At 40.7% G+C, this 17,270-nt stretch overlaps 2 protein-coding genes across 10 annotated transcripts in view; one reads left to right on the top strand and one right to left on the bottom strand.

Moving 5' to 3' along the window:
* Positions 1 to 11,218, bottom strand: part of WWC2 (WW and C2 domain containing 2) — a 109,902-nt gene extending 98,684 nt beyond the window's left edge. For all 5 annotated transcript variants that reach the window (XM_067297936.1, XM_067297939.1, XM_067297938.1 and 2 more), the window contains exon 1: positions 10,973 to 11,218. In XM_067297936.1, coding sequence (XP_067154037.1) covers positions 10,973 to 11,103 — 131 coding nt within the window. In that variant the 5' untranslated portion in view covers positions 11,104 to 11,218. The remainder of the gene's footprint in view (positions 1 to 10,972) is intronic.
* Positions 10,574 to 16,245, top strand: LOC136992263 (tigger transposable element-derived protein 1). Of its 5 annotated transcripts, none has more exons than XM_067297945.1 (4): positions 10,574 to 11,066; positions 12,492 to 12,536; positions 13,250 to 13,389; positions 13,479 to 16,245. In XM_067297945.1, the coding sequence occupies exon 4, from the start codon at positions 13,630 to 13,632 to the stop codon at positions 15,433 to 15,435; it is 1,806 nt and encodes a 601-aa protein (XP_067154046.1). In that variant the 5' UTR covers positions 10,574 to 11,066; positions 12,492 to 12,536; positions 13,250 to 13,389; positions 13,479 to 13,629; the 3' UTR covers positions 15,436 to 16,245. The 5 variants fall into 5 exon arrangements, with proteins under 5 accessions (XP_067154046.1, XP_067154047.1, XP_067154045.1 ...); XM_067297946.1 differs by having other exon boundaries at positions 11,035 to 11,066; positions 12,357 to 12,536; positions 13,250 to 13,302; positions 13,596 to 16,245; XM_067297944.1 differs by having other exon boundaries at positions 11,035 to 11,066; positions 12,357 to 12,536; positions 13,596 to 16,245.
* Positions 16,246 to 17,270: the final 1,025 nt, after the last annotated feature.

Here is a 17,270-nt window from a genome sequence, read left to right as displayed (position 1 = left end):
CAACAGGAAAGGAAAAGGTCTTTACTCCATGTCAGATTGCTATCTTGGACTGCATATTCTTGTGTACAATGATTTACTGCTCGATGCTTCAACAAAATATATTTTAAATATTTAGTACTTCCATTTCAAATGATGCTTCTTCATGCTATAATCCACACAAGCATCACCTCAGTCTGCCACATCTGGGCAGAACAAGGCTATATGACAACTGCAAAAGAATGTGGGAAATAGGAAAAACTTTGGCCAAACTCCTACTGCGTAGGAACATTAGATACTGAAACACAGCAGTAAAGTCCTCCATTTCTGGGGCCTTTCTAGAGATCCACATTCCAATCCAGTAAATTAAAGGGAATATTAGTGATTTACCTTAGAAAGATGAAATTCAAGTCAGACCTTCAAAGATGGCATCATCTGATCAGTATGCTGTTTTCTCTGTTGCACACTAACTCTCTCTGCAGACATTCCAGTTCCAATTCTGACAATTTATCACTGTTCACTCTGGAATTTATTACTGAATAGCTTTGTGCTTTAAACTCATACCATCGCTTATTTTGCAAGTCTCTTTCAGAGAAGACCATAGCTCTCCAAACCAGAATCATTCACCACTATGCCATTCTGCCCAAGCTAAAAATGAGAAAAAAAAGTGCAAGTTTCCCTTATAAAAGCTCAAGCAACAAAATCATTTAGACCAGTTCTTGCAGACAGTAAAACTGCATTACTAGAAACATGAGCAAAATCAATGGGACACCTTAGGAAAACCCAATTATACTTATGCTACAACATTTGCTAGGTCATACTTGCAAATCTGTCACAAGTTGCTGCACAATATGGCATAATGTGTTAAGACCACCACTGACAGAATGAGTTGAAAAAGACTTAATTTTTCTTTTTGGTAATGTGTGAATACACTAAGTACACATGGTAAAAGTCTTGGGAATATGGGGCAGATTTAGACAAGCAGTGGGCTTGGGAATACATCCCCAAAAACATGCAAAAGCATAACCAAGCCCTGTATAGTTCTCAAGGAAGAACCATGACCTACCTTTTTTCAAAGTTTAACAACAGCAAACATGTAAATTAAAAACAGAAGTAATCTGCTAATATATTCCTACCCAGCCATCATTTCCTAAAGAAAATAAACTACTGCTACATCCTAAACTGCCTGAAAGCTCACAAGTCACTCAATGCTTACCATAGCTCTTAACATAAAAAAAACAAACAAAAAAACCACACATATTTTAAATTACACTACTCAGTTTGTACTGAGGAAGCATGAATACATAAAGATACCTGAAGGTGGGCATTCAGTGTAACTCAAGACAGCCAAAACATTCAAAACATTTTAAAATTGAACCCAAATCCCAAATAACAACATACATTTGACAAGAAAAGTAGAAGTACGTTCAAGTACTGACCTATTATGGAAGAGAAATGTCATTTAGCTCACAAAGTAATTTTATATCATATGCATCTCAGATGAAAATGTAGTAAACTGAATATGGGGCAAAGTAGTTTTATAAGCAATAATAACCACAGAAGCAAAGTCCATCAGACTCCATTAAATGTCCCACTTTCCCCACTCCTCTCCTGAAAGCAGAAAAACCTTTCAAACAGTCCCTCCCTGTTTTGGCTCCCAGCTACTCCAGCCTTACTACACTATAAAACTTTCTCTGTGTCAACTGTTCTCCACTGGATCTCTGTGGAACAGAAGCTCAAAGCAGCATTCCCCTCAGCAGACTCCACCTCAGTCAGGTTACAGTTCTGCAGCTAGATGAGGATAGGCAGAACCTGTCCAGAGGTCCTACATATCCAAAACAGCACATGAACATGAATCAAATCACAGGATGAGGATCATAATCATTTGCTAAAATAACAGTATTTTAAAATCCAGCTTATAAATCAGAATAGCATCTCTTTCTGTGATGCACAGTAACTTTAATATTAACCAACTAAAGTTTTGCATGGAGTTATTTCTAACAGGAATTAAGAACTTTCAGAGAGTTTTTTTGTTAATACTGGTGGTAAAACAGAAAGTTGTAAGTCTACGTAAATGTTTTTAGTATAATCAAGGTAAGCTGAATTCAAAGTAAAGGGACTAGGCCTTAAATAAGAATAATTACTCTTTCTAGGTCAGATCATCAGGCCATCAGATAGGTACTTCTGGACTAGACTACAGTTTAACAACTGACAATATTAAACATAGACAAAAACACCCATTGTTTCTTCATCAAGAACAAATAAATGCCTTTCTCTGTCAATCTTTCTGCAGTCCACAACAGACACTTCATGAGGATATGATGCCTGCTCTTTGAGCTGAAGTAGGCCAGACCTGCTCTTCTGGAAGTATAAGAACTGTATAGCAAATCGCTCTCTCCTCCCATGACTAGAAATGTCACAGAAGAATGACAGACAGATGTGTCCAGAGGAGTTCCTTCACAGTGTGGTCAAAATAAAAACATTGCCATGCAGTTACATGACAGGAGACACCTGCACTCTGCTCAAATCGCATTCCTTGACAAGATGCATACTAAGACATACATCTGCCACATAGCTAAAAGACAGACACCTTTCATCATGCGCTTGGCATATTTCCAGTTAAAAGTGACGGAGAGGTATGCCATCCCCAAGTCATATGGCATGACGTGCTTGTACACAATCTGCAGAATACCAGATGTTTATTTTCCATAAGATTGAAAATATGCGCATCTTTGTCAAACATTCTCAGGTCTATGAGGGAGGTAAGCTTTCAAGAGCAAAGGGCAAGGCATTGAATTGGAGTAATTACTCTTCTTCAGAAGTCAGACCTGCAGGCCATAAGATAAGTTCATCTGGACAAGACTACAGTTTAGCACTTGAGAGTACTTCAAAAAGAAAGATAGGTGTGTCAAGTACTGTACTTCACCAACAACATGAGAAAGTTGCTAACACAAAGACTGTGTCATAGCAGGATTTAGCTAAAATGCAAATTATTCTAGATCTTTTCCCCTATACGAAAAGTCAAAAAAGTTTGGTATTTCTAGGCATTGAAATCTTGATATCAGGACAAACAGCATATTATGGAAGGTATTCCAGTATAGTTCTTTTTGCTTTAAACTAAAGATTGGTGTTTGATTTAGTGAGTTGATTAAAATAGTATAGACATACCAAAGCACATCCAACACGCAGTATTGTATAGCATACATACAGAGTATGCACAAATTTAAGTTTGCTGTCCCAAGGCAATACATGTCTTTACATACCCAAACAACTACTTTCAACGCAATGCAGAGTTGATGAGATAGAGTTGCCTTTCTTCCAGTACAAACAGTATTCAAGATCAAAGGATGGCATCTGATCTTGTTCTATGAGATGCAAGTGATTGTTTCAGTTGATAGAATACATTCATATCACTGACAGACTGCCTCTAGCCCAGAAGTCCTAACCATAAAATAAAAAAAAAAAATCTGAAAGCAAATTAATCTAAGCAAAAGTACACTTTTTTTCTTTCAATAAAAAAACAGTCTCTACCCCAAGAAGCTCCTTCATTATCCTTCTAAAAAGAATAGCTAGAGATTGACTTCAACTGGTAGAAACTTCAACATTACTAATGGTTTTATTTAGAAACTATCATTGGGATGAGCCACAGTATTCAGCAAAGCTCAAAATGTTCAATTAGAAAACAGACAAACAAAAAATCCAAAAACCCCAAATCATACAAAATACTGAAGTGATACAGAAGGGAAACCATAACTGCTTTCCCTGTACTTCATCACTCTCCCTTTCAACCACTATCTGCTCTTTCCAAATGAAAAACATGTCAATTTGTCCAAATGACTTCCTCAAATACATCAAGGAAGATAAATGGCTAAGGACTATCCAGCTTGCTTCACCCCATGAAACATTCAAAGCCTTGAGTTTCTCATCATTCTGCTTGCCTAATTTTACTGCAAGCCACCATTTGCACAGTGAAATACTTTGCAGCAGTCTCTAAAACACATTTTATGAATAATTAGGAAAAAAATGCAGAGAAAGTCAAAGAATTTCTGATCTGCTTTCATACACAGTAGAAATTAGTAATTCACAAGCATGTTGTCAACAGCAGCATACCCCTGGAAAACAGGGTCTAATTCTGCACAATGACAAAATTTCTCTTGACTTCAACAAGAGCTTCACCATAACAAATGGTAAAAAGTCAGGCCCTAAAGTTTGTAATATCATAAAGATTTCTCAGTGACAGAAAACATGTTTAGGACCAAAACATTTGCGATGGTTGTATTGCCGCATCACAGCGACACAAAGGTGAACACAAAGCACATGAAAACAACAGTTTTTCATTTCTTTTGCTGGGGTTTTTCTAAGAACAAAGTTCCACAGAAGCTTAAGTTGATCTGCATCCTTGTGTCTGCAATACCACTCTCCCCTTTTGCTCCCAGCTCTGCATTCGTCCCCTCCCTCACACCAGTACCAGTATTCAGTGACACAAGGAGCAGATTCTGCTGAAAAATACCCCTACAGAATAAAGTGTTTCTTCTCAGCCAAATCATCTCCTGGGATCAGCTTACTATTTGGTGGTATAAGCACTTCGGATGGCAGAGGAGAGGGACCAGGCAGTCCAGACTCAGAGGGCTGCGTTACCCCTCCAACCCTTCTTCATTTCACTTGCGAGCGGTTGTAATAAGAATTTACAAGTCCCAGCATAACAGTTTTTGGAATCTCAGCACTGCTTCTATTCATATGCCTTTCCGAAAAAGTGGCAGCATGGAAATACTGCCATATACTGGCCCATTTTCATTCTCTTCCATCATTTCCTTGAGTATTCTCCTGATTCTTAGTCATCTCTACACAACATAAAAATTGTTAGATCTCAAATATCCATAACTTTTTCTTGACTAAATAGAAAAAGAGTATTAAAAGGGGTTAGCACAAGTTACTATTGAACTGGAGAAAAACAAAAACTCCTCTTATAACCTGAAAACAAACTAAAATTGTATGAAAGTCTATATATTCACCTTTATCTGTACAATCAAAACTGCTTTCTAAGCCACTGCTTCAAAGTAAAGCCATTTTCCTTTTCGTGAAAATATAACATAGTTCTGAGGGATTCCTTTGTTTAACCATGTTGTAGTAGCAAGACATCTCTAACAAACAGTTCAGAGAAAAGGTGCATTTTACTTCACATGTACAATTTCTCATTAAGCAGGACTTACACTGTGCATAAGAACTACAGTATTACTACCTTGTAAGTCAAGGTAGCTTTGTTTAATCAAAACAGCTCAAGTAGGCAAGTGCTATAGACATTGGTCTGGGTAAACCACGGTCTAGACCACTTGACCAATTTTACATAACAAGTCACAATACTTGGCTTTAACCAGTGGTATGTACTTTGCACACATAAGCAAATACTCTGTAGCATTTCCTGACTTGTTAACTTTACATGCTTTGAGATGAAAGATACAGAGCAGCCCTATCACTCCGGGACAAATAAAGAATAAAAGCGTTATCTCAAAGTTACCTTAGCCATTTTCACTAACGCTAAAATCAACAACACATAGCCCCAAGCAAATGACAGACTGGTTAAAAAAACCACATACACAGTCACTATGTATTTTAACACTGTCTGATGCTATCACAGCTATATTAGCACTGTAATATTAGAATTCTACTTTATACTGGATAAACAAATGAAGGTGTCAGAAGTTCAGACACAGCTAGTCTCTCATAATAGGTTCAGTACTTGCATCACAGGTTTTATTTTAAACAAATATACATTGATTAAGTAAAAGCAGTTCCAACCTGTCACTGAAACCAGAATGAGATACCAGACAGTTTCACAGGGAATATGCACATTCCTGGACAAAAAAGCAGACAGGAACAAATTATCTGGGGTTAGGATAAAGAACAGCGAGTGATACCACAGACTGAAACAAAGCAGAAAAAAGATATTCAGAGAAAAAAATTAATTGTCCTATCTCAGTATATGATTTATGCAAGTTGTACACCTCTGTGTTTTCAAATGATCCTGTATTTATTTTCCAAAATAGGAAGGTAGCTATATTTCTTATTAAGGATACAATTCATAAGATATGGTGAAGCAATCATGTAATACCTCTATGCCATCAAAAAGGGGAGGCCCCACTCTATCCTCAGCTATTAACCAACAAGGGAAAAAGCAAAGAAGACTAAAAGGGAAGGAGACTTTATCCTTTCAGTGATGGTATGCCATTAAATGGAATTCATTCTTAGCAAGCAGCAGCCTAAATAAACGATTTATCAGGTAGTTGCTCCAGCTGTACCTTAAATCAGCTGCATTGAGATTTGCACTTAAAACAGAATTAAGATCCATACCTTTCAAAGTATAATGATTAACAGTTCAATTTAACATCATTATGCTTCTAAGGACGGATGAACATCCTGCTTTTCCTAGTCTGAAATTTGCCTTTTTTCTCCCCCACCCAAGAAGCTTCAGAAGTTTTTTTTCAAACTATTTTAGTTGAAGACCTACAATTATCAATTTCACCTGTAACTGTACCTGCCTAGCATCTCAGATGCTGGACACTTCACAAAGTAAAAACTGTTTTACTTATCCATCACAACACAGCTTACCTCCATACAAAAAGAGCAGATGAAAAGTATTTTCCAGTCTCTGATGGAGACTATCTCCCTATCATGCCATGCCCTTTTCCACTTGCCTTTTATTTGCTCTCCATTCTGTATGCTATCTTCGACTTTTACCAGCACAGTATCCTAGACGCCACTATTTCTCTGACGCTCTTTCCACTATGACTCCAGTCTTCCGCCAAGCATCCTTGGGCTATGGTAGCGTCCAGTAAAGAGACAGGATGAAAGTCCCCATGCTAAAGTAACCGCAACCTCAGCGCCTTCCCTTCTCACAACCTCTGCTGCTCACAGGACAACAAGCAGCAAATTCCAGTGAAAGAGAAGAAAGCTAAGTTTTTTTCTAAGAAGAAAGGACATGGAGCATTTAACTGCTGAAACCTAATAAATTTCTAATAGAAACAGACAAATCTTAAACAAGTTACAGAACTGCATGGTAAAAAATGTGTTTTCAAAGCCCCAAAAATTAAAGTAGCAATGGAAATTGCATTCCCTCTCCACATCAGTACCAAGAAAACTGTTTTTCATAATCTCTGACTAGTAAGGCTCTTTGGTTTCTGCACATCTGATGTTTTTCAAACACTTTCTTGGTTATGTAGTTAGCAACTGCTCTAGAAACATTCTAGCAAAAGTATACCAAGCACTGCGGGGGGGGGGGGGGGGGGGGAGGGGAGGTTGGTTGTTTCTTTGCTTACAGGTAAATTTTTCTCCTCAATGGAAAGCATGGTGAGAAGGCACAGAAAGAGAGGATAGTTTTGCTTTCATAGCAGCTCACTCCTTATCACTCTGACAAGAGGGCAGATAGAATTTAAATAAAGACCAGTTGCAACTTCAGAATTTCTGATGTGGAACTCATTTTAGGCCAGCTATAGAAAAAAAGATATCTGTTGTAAATCAGTGGTGACCGCTAGCGAAGCACGAACAATTTACTGTGCAGAAACCAAGACATGGGAAGCCCTGCATGCCTGATGAGAAACTTGAACATCACCCAACTGCTGAAGATTTGAGGGTACAGAGATTCCCATCTTTCTACCTTCAGTTCCTCCTTGGTGCTCTACTCTATGCTGGTTCCACTTAGGACTGTAACAAATGTGAAGCCCACTAAAAATGAGTTGAATAATGGAAAAAAAGATAATATTTTCCTCTCCACGTTTTTGTCTCCACTCCAAAACTTTCCTATTTACCTATCAAAAAAAAAAAACTCAAAAAGCCTTACTGTATCTCAGCGGTTTAGGAACTTGAAAGAGTTTGAACAGGACCTGAAAGAGAAGTATGAATTCCTCCAACCCTTTCACACCTTTTAATCTGGCTCATCCTCTCCAACCCACAGTTGTCTTCACAGCTTTTTATAACTTTATCACATAGTAGCAGGGTACAATTGATATTTTTGGCTATTTCCTTTCTTACAATAAATCAGTTTCAGAGGAACTGACAAGACAAGTCAGTTGCTAGTGTGCTGTAGCTTGGAGGAGTTATACACAGAAGGAATAACATCTATATATTTAGACAGTGAAAAATGTTACTAGAGCTCCTACATTCTTGTCTAAATTTACATCTCTCTTCCTCACACTTCATTTCTTAGAGAGCCTTCTCTTTCGTGCCACCAGTCTTCCAAACAAATCAACACAGTACCCTAAGTGCTTGGAAAAGTCACTGTTGAATAGCACAAGACATTAAAAAACCCTTAAGAACAGAGCAGTACAAATAATTTTCACAGCACTCCAAAAACACACAAGCCAAGGCAAGTGTGACTTTCTCTAATGTCAATGAGATTACTCAGATAAATGAAGTAGGCAAAACTGAGCCCTAAACTTGAAGCTGATGCTAGATTTTCTTCACAGCTGTACACAGGGTTATCATTGTATTACCAGACCTGCCCCATATAAGCAGTAACAAACACATATTATCAGAACATTCTAGAAAAGCACATATACTAAAGAACAACTCACATACAAGTTTCGGGAAAGCTCTGAAATACGGTATTTCAGCTGTCACTCTATTTCTACACATGAACTTCTTCACCAGCAACAAAGAGGTTCCAAACTGTGCTCAAACACACCTGGTCATCCACAGGCATGAGGCTCACGTCGCATGGCGCTAGTGTCCAGTTTTTACATCTACTGAATCAAAGAGGATAAAAAATAATTTTAAAACTCCAAGTGTGACTTTTCCACATAATCATTCTGGGAATGCTGTGTAATAAGAACAGAAGGAAAATTGTCCATAAAAACATATCTATTCTACACTTGCTTTACCAAAGAGATTTCAGGAACCTATGAACTATAATATTGCACAAGTGTGTTATGAAAACTTTATGACTTCCATCAGAGAAAAAAGTTGAAAATAATAAAGTTCTAACATATTATCAACCTGGGTAAGGTGTTCTCAAGTCTTTCTGTAGAATCCATTATCTTCACTTTGACAGTTTAAGATAAGTTTCAGAAACAGCATGAATCCAGATTTTACTGTATTGAAAAACTTGGAAGATCACTTTTCACTTTTTCTGAAAACAAGCCCTAATTATGTTGTGTATGGTTTCAGAACGTATATTCTCTATATACCTGGAAAATACAATGGGAGCTAGAGGAAGGTCATCACAGAACTTTCAAGCAATTCTTACACACTTTTCCAGATTAGGTCATTGATATAGATTGTAAATACAGATACTGTAAATACAAATACTGTAAACTGCACCCTAAATGTGCTTGCCAGTCTCTCTTCTGCGCAGGCAATTCAGCTTCACAGTTGAGAGGTATAATAAATTAGGGCTTCTCTTCAAGCAGGTAGTGCAAAAATCTCTCCTGTTTGTTTTGCAGCATTAAGAAACACAACTGACAAGGGTTAACAATTATTTCAAACACCACACTTTTCAATAATGTCTTCACTTCCTTAGTCCTCATTATAGACAATCAAGTCTCAGGGCTTGACTTCTCTTTCATGTGTAATCAAGATACTAATGAAACAATTTTTATCCTATCCTTATAGGATGACAAACACAATTGTTACTCACTTAGCCGCCTAGTCTACTAATGAGAGCAAAGATTCAAATATTACTGTCAAATATAAACACTCTTGAACTTTTCAGGACCACAGAACGCATAAAAAATATTCAAAATTAATGTGCTCATGAGGCAGTGTTATAAGTAGCTCATAATTTCCACTTTTTGCTTTGCTTTTCAAGTATACCTTCTGTAATCTGCTTTGCAAACACAAATTAAGAGATGTCTAACACTAGACAAAAATTTAAATACACTATTTCTAGAGACAGTAAAAAAAATAAGGTTTTTTATTGTCCCAGGTAACATATATTCACACGCACACTCAAGTACCCCAAAAGGCCAATTTATTACAAGCATAATAAATAATACTGTCCTGTGTTCATTACCACATCACTAATACTTACAAGGTATTTAAGATGTTTTAAAATGCAAAGGAATTTAAGTAGTAAGTTTACCAGTATTATTAGAATTAACTGTTACAACAAGTGTGACAGAGAAGTAGGCCTGATACAGCGCATGATGCTTGTCAAAACTTTCCCTATGCAACTTAGAGTTGGCAAGCTTCGTCACAACTACCTTTTCTGCAGAGAAATATAAACCACGGCCTTCATTTATAATTCAGCATAGCTTGTTCCATAAATTTATAATGTCCCTTAAAAGTTTTTGGTAACTTGACTGCATGTTTTCGATAATAATATTTTGTAATAGGCACAAAGTTTTGTTTTTTAACTACTTTTCAGGACCGCTTTGGATAAAAAAAGCATGTTTTACAGCGGGTGTCTTGGGGTTTTTATCATCGACCTATTAAAACCAGCCATTTCTTGAGCCTGCAGCCCGTGCAAAGTCAGAAACTCTCCCCGGCTGAAAGACCCGCCCCGGCCATTCGCGCGCTAGAAGCGTTCGCGCCGGCCGCCCCGCTCACGGGCGCCTTTCGGGGGCAGCTTGCTCACCGAAGCGCTTGGCGCCGGGAAGGCAGCGACCGCGCCGCGGCCTAGGCAGCACACGCGGCCTCCCGCCGCCTCGGCTGCGCGGCCCCGCGCCCGCCCCCCCGCTCTGTACCTGCTGGGGACGCCGGCGGCGCCCGCCGCCACCTTTTGTCCCCGGGCCCCCGCTGCCACCGAAAGCCTCCCCAAACGCCCCCGGGCCGCGGTACCTCCGCGCAGAGCTCTGAAGGCTTTTTTTTTTTTTTTTTTCCTTTTCCTCCATAAAAGCAACAGCCGACTTCAAAAAGCCCGACAGCGCGAAAGCACAGACCAGGCTTCAAACCAGGCTGCGCCCGAGCCGAGGGCGGTCACGGCGTGCCGGGGCAGCCGCCACGGCCCGGAGGGGCACCCCACACACCCCGGCGCCGCCCCGGGCCCCCCCCCCCCGGCACCCACCTGTCCCGGGGGTCGATCCAGCTGGTCTGCTTGGTGTTGTGGTCGATGTAGAAGACTTTGCCGTCGTAATCCCTCGCCTCCTCCCAGCCATCGGGTAAGGGGAGCTGCCCATTCCCCACTTTCCTAGGCATGGTCGGGCGGCGGGGGTAGCTGTTCCATAGGGACAGAAAGAAAGACGGGAAGCGGGAAAGGCCCCCACCCGGGCCGGGGGGGCGGCGAGGGGCCCGGAGCCTAGGCCGAGCCGGGGCGGAGGGAGGGGGGCGCCGCGAGCCTCTCGCAGCTGCTCGGGAAACCCTGCTCGGCGGCCAGGCTTCAGTCCACCATGTCGGGGCTGCCGCCCGCCCGCGCCGCGGCAGCCGGGTCAGGGCTCCCGGTGGAGCTCAGCTGCTGTCTGGGCGCGGGTGCGGGGAGCCCGGCTGAGCCCCGGGCGGCCGTGGCCGCCGCTCATTAGCATGAGATTAGCATCCATCTCATCTGCATGCACATTCCTCCCGCCGCATTCCTCAGGGTTAACCCTGCCGGCGCTGCCCGCCGCCGGGGCCGCGGGGCGCCCAGGAGGGCCGCGGCGGCGGGCAGCAGCGCGGCAGGAGGGGGAGCGCGCCGCGGGGCAGGGGTCCCTGCTGCTGCCGCCGCACAAGCCCGCTCTCCTCGGCCTTCCAGGCGGGCCGGGCCGGGAGCTGGCCTTGCGTGGGGGCAGCGGGAAGGGGGGAAGCGACCACCTGAGGGGCGGACGACGGCCTCGTGGGCCGCGCCGCCAACGGCCAGCGCGGCGCGGGCGGCCCGAGCCCCGCGGCAGCCCGGTCACGTCTGCCAGGCTTTGCTGCGCGGCGCCGCGTGCCGCTGCCGCGGCTGGAAGCGCGCGAGCAAGCGCCGGGAGGACGGCGGCGGCGGCGGCCGGCGTAGGTGCGGCGGGGCCCTTTGTTCGGGGACCGGCGCCCGGCTCGCATCGGCTTGCGCAGACACCTTTAATTTAGGCATTTCCTGGCTCGAGGGGGCACGAGCATTTACAGCCTTGGCTGCCTTCTAACATCGTGTGTTCAGAATATGAAGCGTTCGCTGCTAAAGCCCCTTTTACCATTATCTTAGTGCTTTGAAGCATGGCATTACCAAAAGATTTTTCTTTCCCTTCCATTCAGGTCCAATAAAAGACATTACTTCTCACAAACCTTGCCTCACACCCTCGTAAAATCATTCAAATGGGCCCCCTCTAAACGTCAATAAGTTAGCTCAAGGGTAACATTCATAAAAAGGACCTTGACATTTAAAATACCTAAGTTCAAAATTTAAATGAGGAAAAAAAAGACAACCTCTCTCTCTCCCTTAACCCTGGAAATGCCTAAACTTACTAGCTATCCCTTTTCTTTTTTTTTTTTTTTTTAAACAGAAACACCAGTAGGTAATACACATACACTCTTGTTTGTGCCCAGAACCATTCTGGCCTCAACAGCCAGCACCTAAATTGCATTAAGTACAGAAACCAGGTGTGAATTACTGCACTTTTATCTCACATTTGCCACAGGAGAAGAGCACTTGTGGTTTGTTACCATGGTTCAGCTGATATAAGGTAACTTAATGAGTTCTATTAATTTGCATGTGTATCTGATTCCCAAGATTTGGCACCAGAAGTAGAGCACCCATGGTGGAACATGACTCTAGTTTAACAGCTAGGACTCTTAGGTTACCTAAGTTTTATTCCCTGTTTCCTAAAATGTTTTATTTCCTTTCATTTAATAGTTACTAGATTAAAATAACAACAAAATTATCCTGGAAGAAGAGGTCTGGGGCCCAAAACTGTCCTTTTTTTTTTTTAATCTGTTTAACTACTCTGCTATAGCTATCTTTAGCATTCAGATTTTTGAATTATTCTCCTGAGACAATTTACAGTTCTTAAATATTGGACTTGTCCAGTGTGTAACAGGGCTTTGGATTCCACTTCAGAGGCCAAATACCTAAAAGATATTAGGCATTACAATAACCACAGGTATCAAAGTCCCGTTATTGGATCTGTTCCTAAATAAAAAAAAACAGCAGCAAGAAATAATTTTAATTTAGGTAATTACTAGTCTGGGAAAGTTAAGACCTCTGTGATTTTAGTCGTTCTTGTTAGTTTATTCTGTTTTACTAATCTGCTTTTCTGTCTGTCCAAATGGCTTCCATGCATTTTGTTGAGTATTAAGTTTCAGTGAGCTGATTTGTTTATAAAGTCCAGTCATGTTTTTCTTCAGTGTAAAGAAGCACTTTCACCATCCACTTACATTTGTGTCTTTTTCAATACAGGCATACCTCATTTTATTGCGCTTCGCAGATACTGCGTTTCTTACAAATTGAAGGTTTGTGGCAACCCTGCTTCGAGCAAGTCTATCGGCACCATTTTTCCAACAGCATGTGCTCACTTGGTATTTCTGTGTCACATTTTGGTAATTCTCGCAATATTTCAAACTTTTTCATTATTACTATATCTGTTATGGTGATCTGTGATCAGTGATCTTTGATGTTACTATTGCAGTTGTTTTGGGGTGCCACAAACTATGCCTGCATAAGACAGCGAACTGAATTGATCAATGTTGTGTGTGTCCTGACTGCTCCACTGACCGGCTGTTCCCCCATCTCTCCCTCTCTTCAGGCCTCCCTATTCCCTGAGACACAACAATATTGAAATGAGGTCAATTAATAACCCTGCAATGGCCTCTAAGTGTTCAAGTGAAAGGAAGAGCCGCACGTCTCTCACTTTAAATCAAAAGTTAGAAATGATTAAGCTTAGCGAGGAAGGCATGTCGAAAGCCGAGATAGGCCGCAAGCTAGGCCTCTTGCGCCAAACAGTGAGCCAAGTTGTGAATGCAAAGGAAAAGTTCTTGAAGGAAATTCAAAGTGCTACTCCCGTGAACACACGAGTGATAAGAAAGCGAAACAGCCTTATTGCTGATATGGAGAAAGTTTTAGCGGTCTGGATAGAAGATCAAACCAGCCACAACATTCCCTTAAGCCAAAGCCTCATCCAGAGCAAGGCCCGAACTCTCTTCAATTCTATGAAAGCTGAGAGAGGTGAGGAAGCTGCAGAAGAAAAGTTTGAAGCTAGCAGAGGTTGGTTCATGAGGTTTAAGGAAAGAAGCCGTCTCCATAACATGAAAGTGCAAGGTGAAGCAGCAAGTGCTGATGTAGAAGCTGCAGCAAGTTATCCGGAAGATCTAGCTAAGATAATTGATGAAGGTGGCTACACTAAACAACAGATTTTCAGTGCAGATGAAACAACCTTATATTGGAAGAAAATGCCATCTAGGACTTTCATAGCTAGAGAGGAGAAGTCAATGCCTGGCTTCAAAGCTTCAAAGGACAGGCTGACTCTCTTGTTAGGGGCTAATGCAGCTGGTGACTTTAAGTTGAAGCCAATGCTCATTTACCATGCTGAAAATCCTAGGGCCCTTAAGAATTATGCTAAATCTACTCTGCCTGTGCTCTATAAATGGAACAACAAAGCCTGGATGACAGCACATCTGTTTACAGCATGGTTTACTGAATATTTTAAGCCCACTGTTGAGACCTACTGCTCAGAAAAAAAGATTCCTTTCAAAATATTACTGCTCATTGACAATGCACCTGGTCACCCAAGAGCTCTGATGGAGATGTACAACGAGATTAATGTTGTTTTCATGCCTGCTAACACAACATCCATTCTGCAGCCCATGGATCAAGGAGTAATTTCGACTTTCAAGTCTTATTATTTAAGAAATACGTTTCGTAAGGCTATAGCTGCCATAGATAGCGATTCCTCTGATGGATCTGGGCAAAGTAAACTGAAAACCTTCTGGAAAGGATTCACCATTCTAGATGCCATTAAGAACATTCGTGATTCATGGGAAGAGGTCAAAATATCAACATTAACAGGAGTTTGGAAGAAGCTGATTCCAACCCTCACGGATGACTTTGAGGGGTTCATGACTTCAGTGGAGGAAGTAACTGCAGATGTGGTGGAAATAGCAAGAGAATTAGAATTAGAAGTGGAGCCTGAAGATGTGACTGAATTGCTGCAATCTCATGATAAAACTTTAACAGATGAGGAGTTGCTTCTTATGGATGAGCAAAGAAAATGGTTTCTTGAGATGGAATCTACTCCTGGTGAAGATGCTGTGAACATTGTTGAAATGACAACAAAGGATTTAGAATATTACATAAACTTAGTTGATAAAGCAGCAGCAGGGTTTGAGAGAATTGACTCCAATTTTGCAAGAAGTTCTATTGTAGGTAAAATGCTATCAAACAGCATCACATGCTACAGAGAAATCCTTCGTGAAAGGAAGAGTCAGTCGATGCGGCAAACTTCATTGCTGTCATATTTTAAGAAATTGCCACAGCCACTCCAACCTTCAGCAACCACCACCCTGATCAGTCAGCAGCCATCAACATTGAGGCAAGACCCTCCATCAGCAAAAAGATTACGACTTGCTGAAGGCTCAGATGATGGTTAGCATTTTTTAGCAATGAAGTATTTTTTAGTTAAGGTATGTACATTGTTTTTTTAGACATAATGTTATTGCACACTTAATAGACTACAGTATAGTGTAAACATAACTATTATATGCACTGGAAAACCAAAAAATTTGTGTGACTTGCTTTATTGCGATATTCGCTTTATTGCAGTGGTCTGGAACTGAACCCGCAATATCTCTGAGGTATGCCTCTAATTTTATGATCTTGTTTTATAGATGACATCCTACAGTGAGAAAGTACATGTTGCAAGTATGGGACAGCATAAGCTGCATATCCTTTTCCCTTTTAAAGCTCAGTTTGCTTTGTCAATAAGATTAAGATTTCAGGTTAGATAAATTGAAAAAATTATAGAGGATATTCTTCTGAAACTAGCTGCCAGTTTCTTATCTTCAGCGCTAACAAATAGTTTTTATAATGATGCAGTCTTTCTTAGTTCTAAAAAGCAGGCTTGTTCTGCAGCACTAATATACTCCTACTCTAAACAATCCACATGACAGAAAGCATGGGCTAAGAAAATCCACAGTACCAAGCCAAAACTGAAACCTCATGTATGACATTATTTCCCCTGAAGTTAATTACGACACCTGAGGCAATACCTAATTTCTATCCTATGACACACCATAGCTGAGAGAACCACATCTTTGTTTATTGGTCAGATAAGATCTATGTCCATTTGATTTATAACCATTTTTCTGGGTAAAACTTCTTGTCAGAAAATATCAGTTTTCATTTGCACAAAGAGATAGGAATGTTAATTTTTAATTTTTTGAAATAAATACACTAAGATCATTGCATCATTGTCTAATTTCTATGTGTATGCTTGTGTCTGTGTGTATACAGGTGTGCTTACACTTCAGTATAAATTGTTAAATGGTATGTGTTAGGCTTTCTCTCCCCCCCCCCCCACTTTTTTCTGTTGTTTGAATACTTCATTGTATATGTGTTTATAGTTAAGAGTCTACATTCCAAAATGCCAATTTAGGACTACTTAGGAATGCCAATATTTGAAGTCAGACTGACAAAGTTGGTAATATTTGTGTAAATGGGATGTTGGACATTTAATATTACTAATGAGAACATTTAGCTTTTAAAGGACTGTTACTGTTCTGGATAACAGAATCCAATCATTATCTTTTTTTCCCTTTTGCAATTTGGACTGGTAGGAAGTAATTTCTTCCACCACCCTTTACTATTCTTTGATATTTCTAATATAGGAAGGCAGAGCAGATGTTCATAATGATCCTTTTTCACTTAAAATACACCATGAATGCTAACTAAAAGTAGCTTTGCAAGTATACCTCCTACATCTCAGCTGATAACCTTCCTTGCTGACAGTGACACCATGCCACAGATTGTTTGGCTTAATTGCATAAGGCAGTATAGTTCAAAAGATGCATGCATGTTTTATTTGAAACCCAGAAGGCTGCATATGAAGGAGCTGTCTAAAATATGGAACGATGTAGCTATGGCTTGACTCAAGTCTTGCATAGGACTTACCAGTAAGTATGATAAATAACAATGATATGCTCAATAAAAGGGAGCTAAATGTTCTTCTGTTTTGCTTTGTATATGCATGTTTAGCAGGTTTGAAGAAGTTCATGTTATTAATAGTATCTAGTTAAAGGACTGAGTTAAATGGGAATTAGCATCATAAATGTTTAGCATCCTTTCAACTTGCTGTTATCAGCTAGAAGGAGGAAAAAAATGTCTATGTGAAAATTTTAAACACAACTATGGAAGTCGCTGAATTCAGAATGGGGGGACTGCAAAGCCAAATAGTTGTGCCCCTGTCATGTAACTGGAAGCATGCCCT

Source organism: Apteryx mantelli, chromosome 5, assembly GCF_036417845.1.
Source record: "Apteryx mantelli isolate bAptMan1 chromosome 5, bAptMan1.hap1, whole genome shotgun sequence".
In the NCBI taxonomy this organism is placed as follows: Eukaryota; Metazoa; Chordata; class Aves; order Apterygiformes; family Apterygidae; genus Apteryx; species Apteryx mantelli.
Note: the sequence above shows the minus strand (reverse complement) of the source record. Positions and strands in the feature narration are given on the sequence as shown.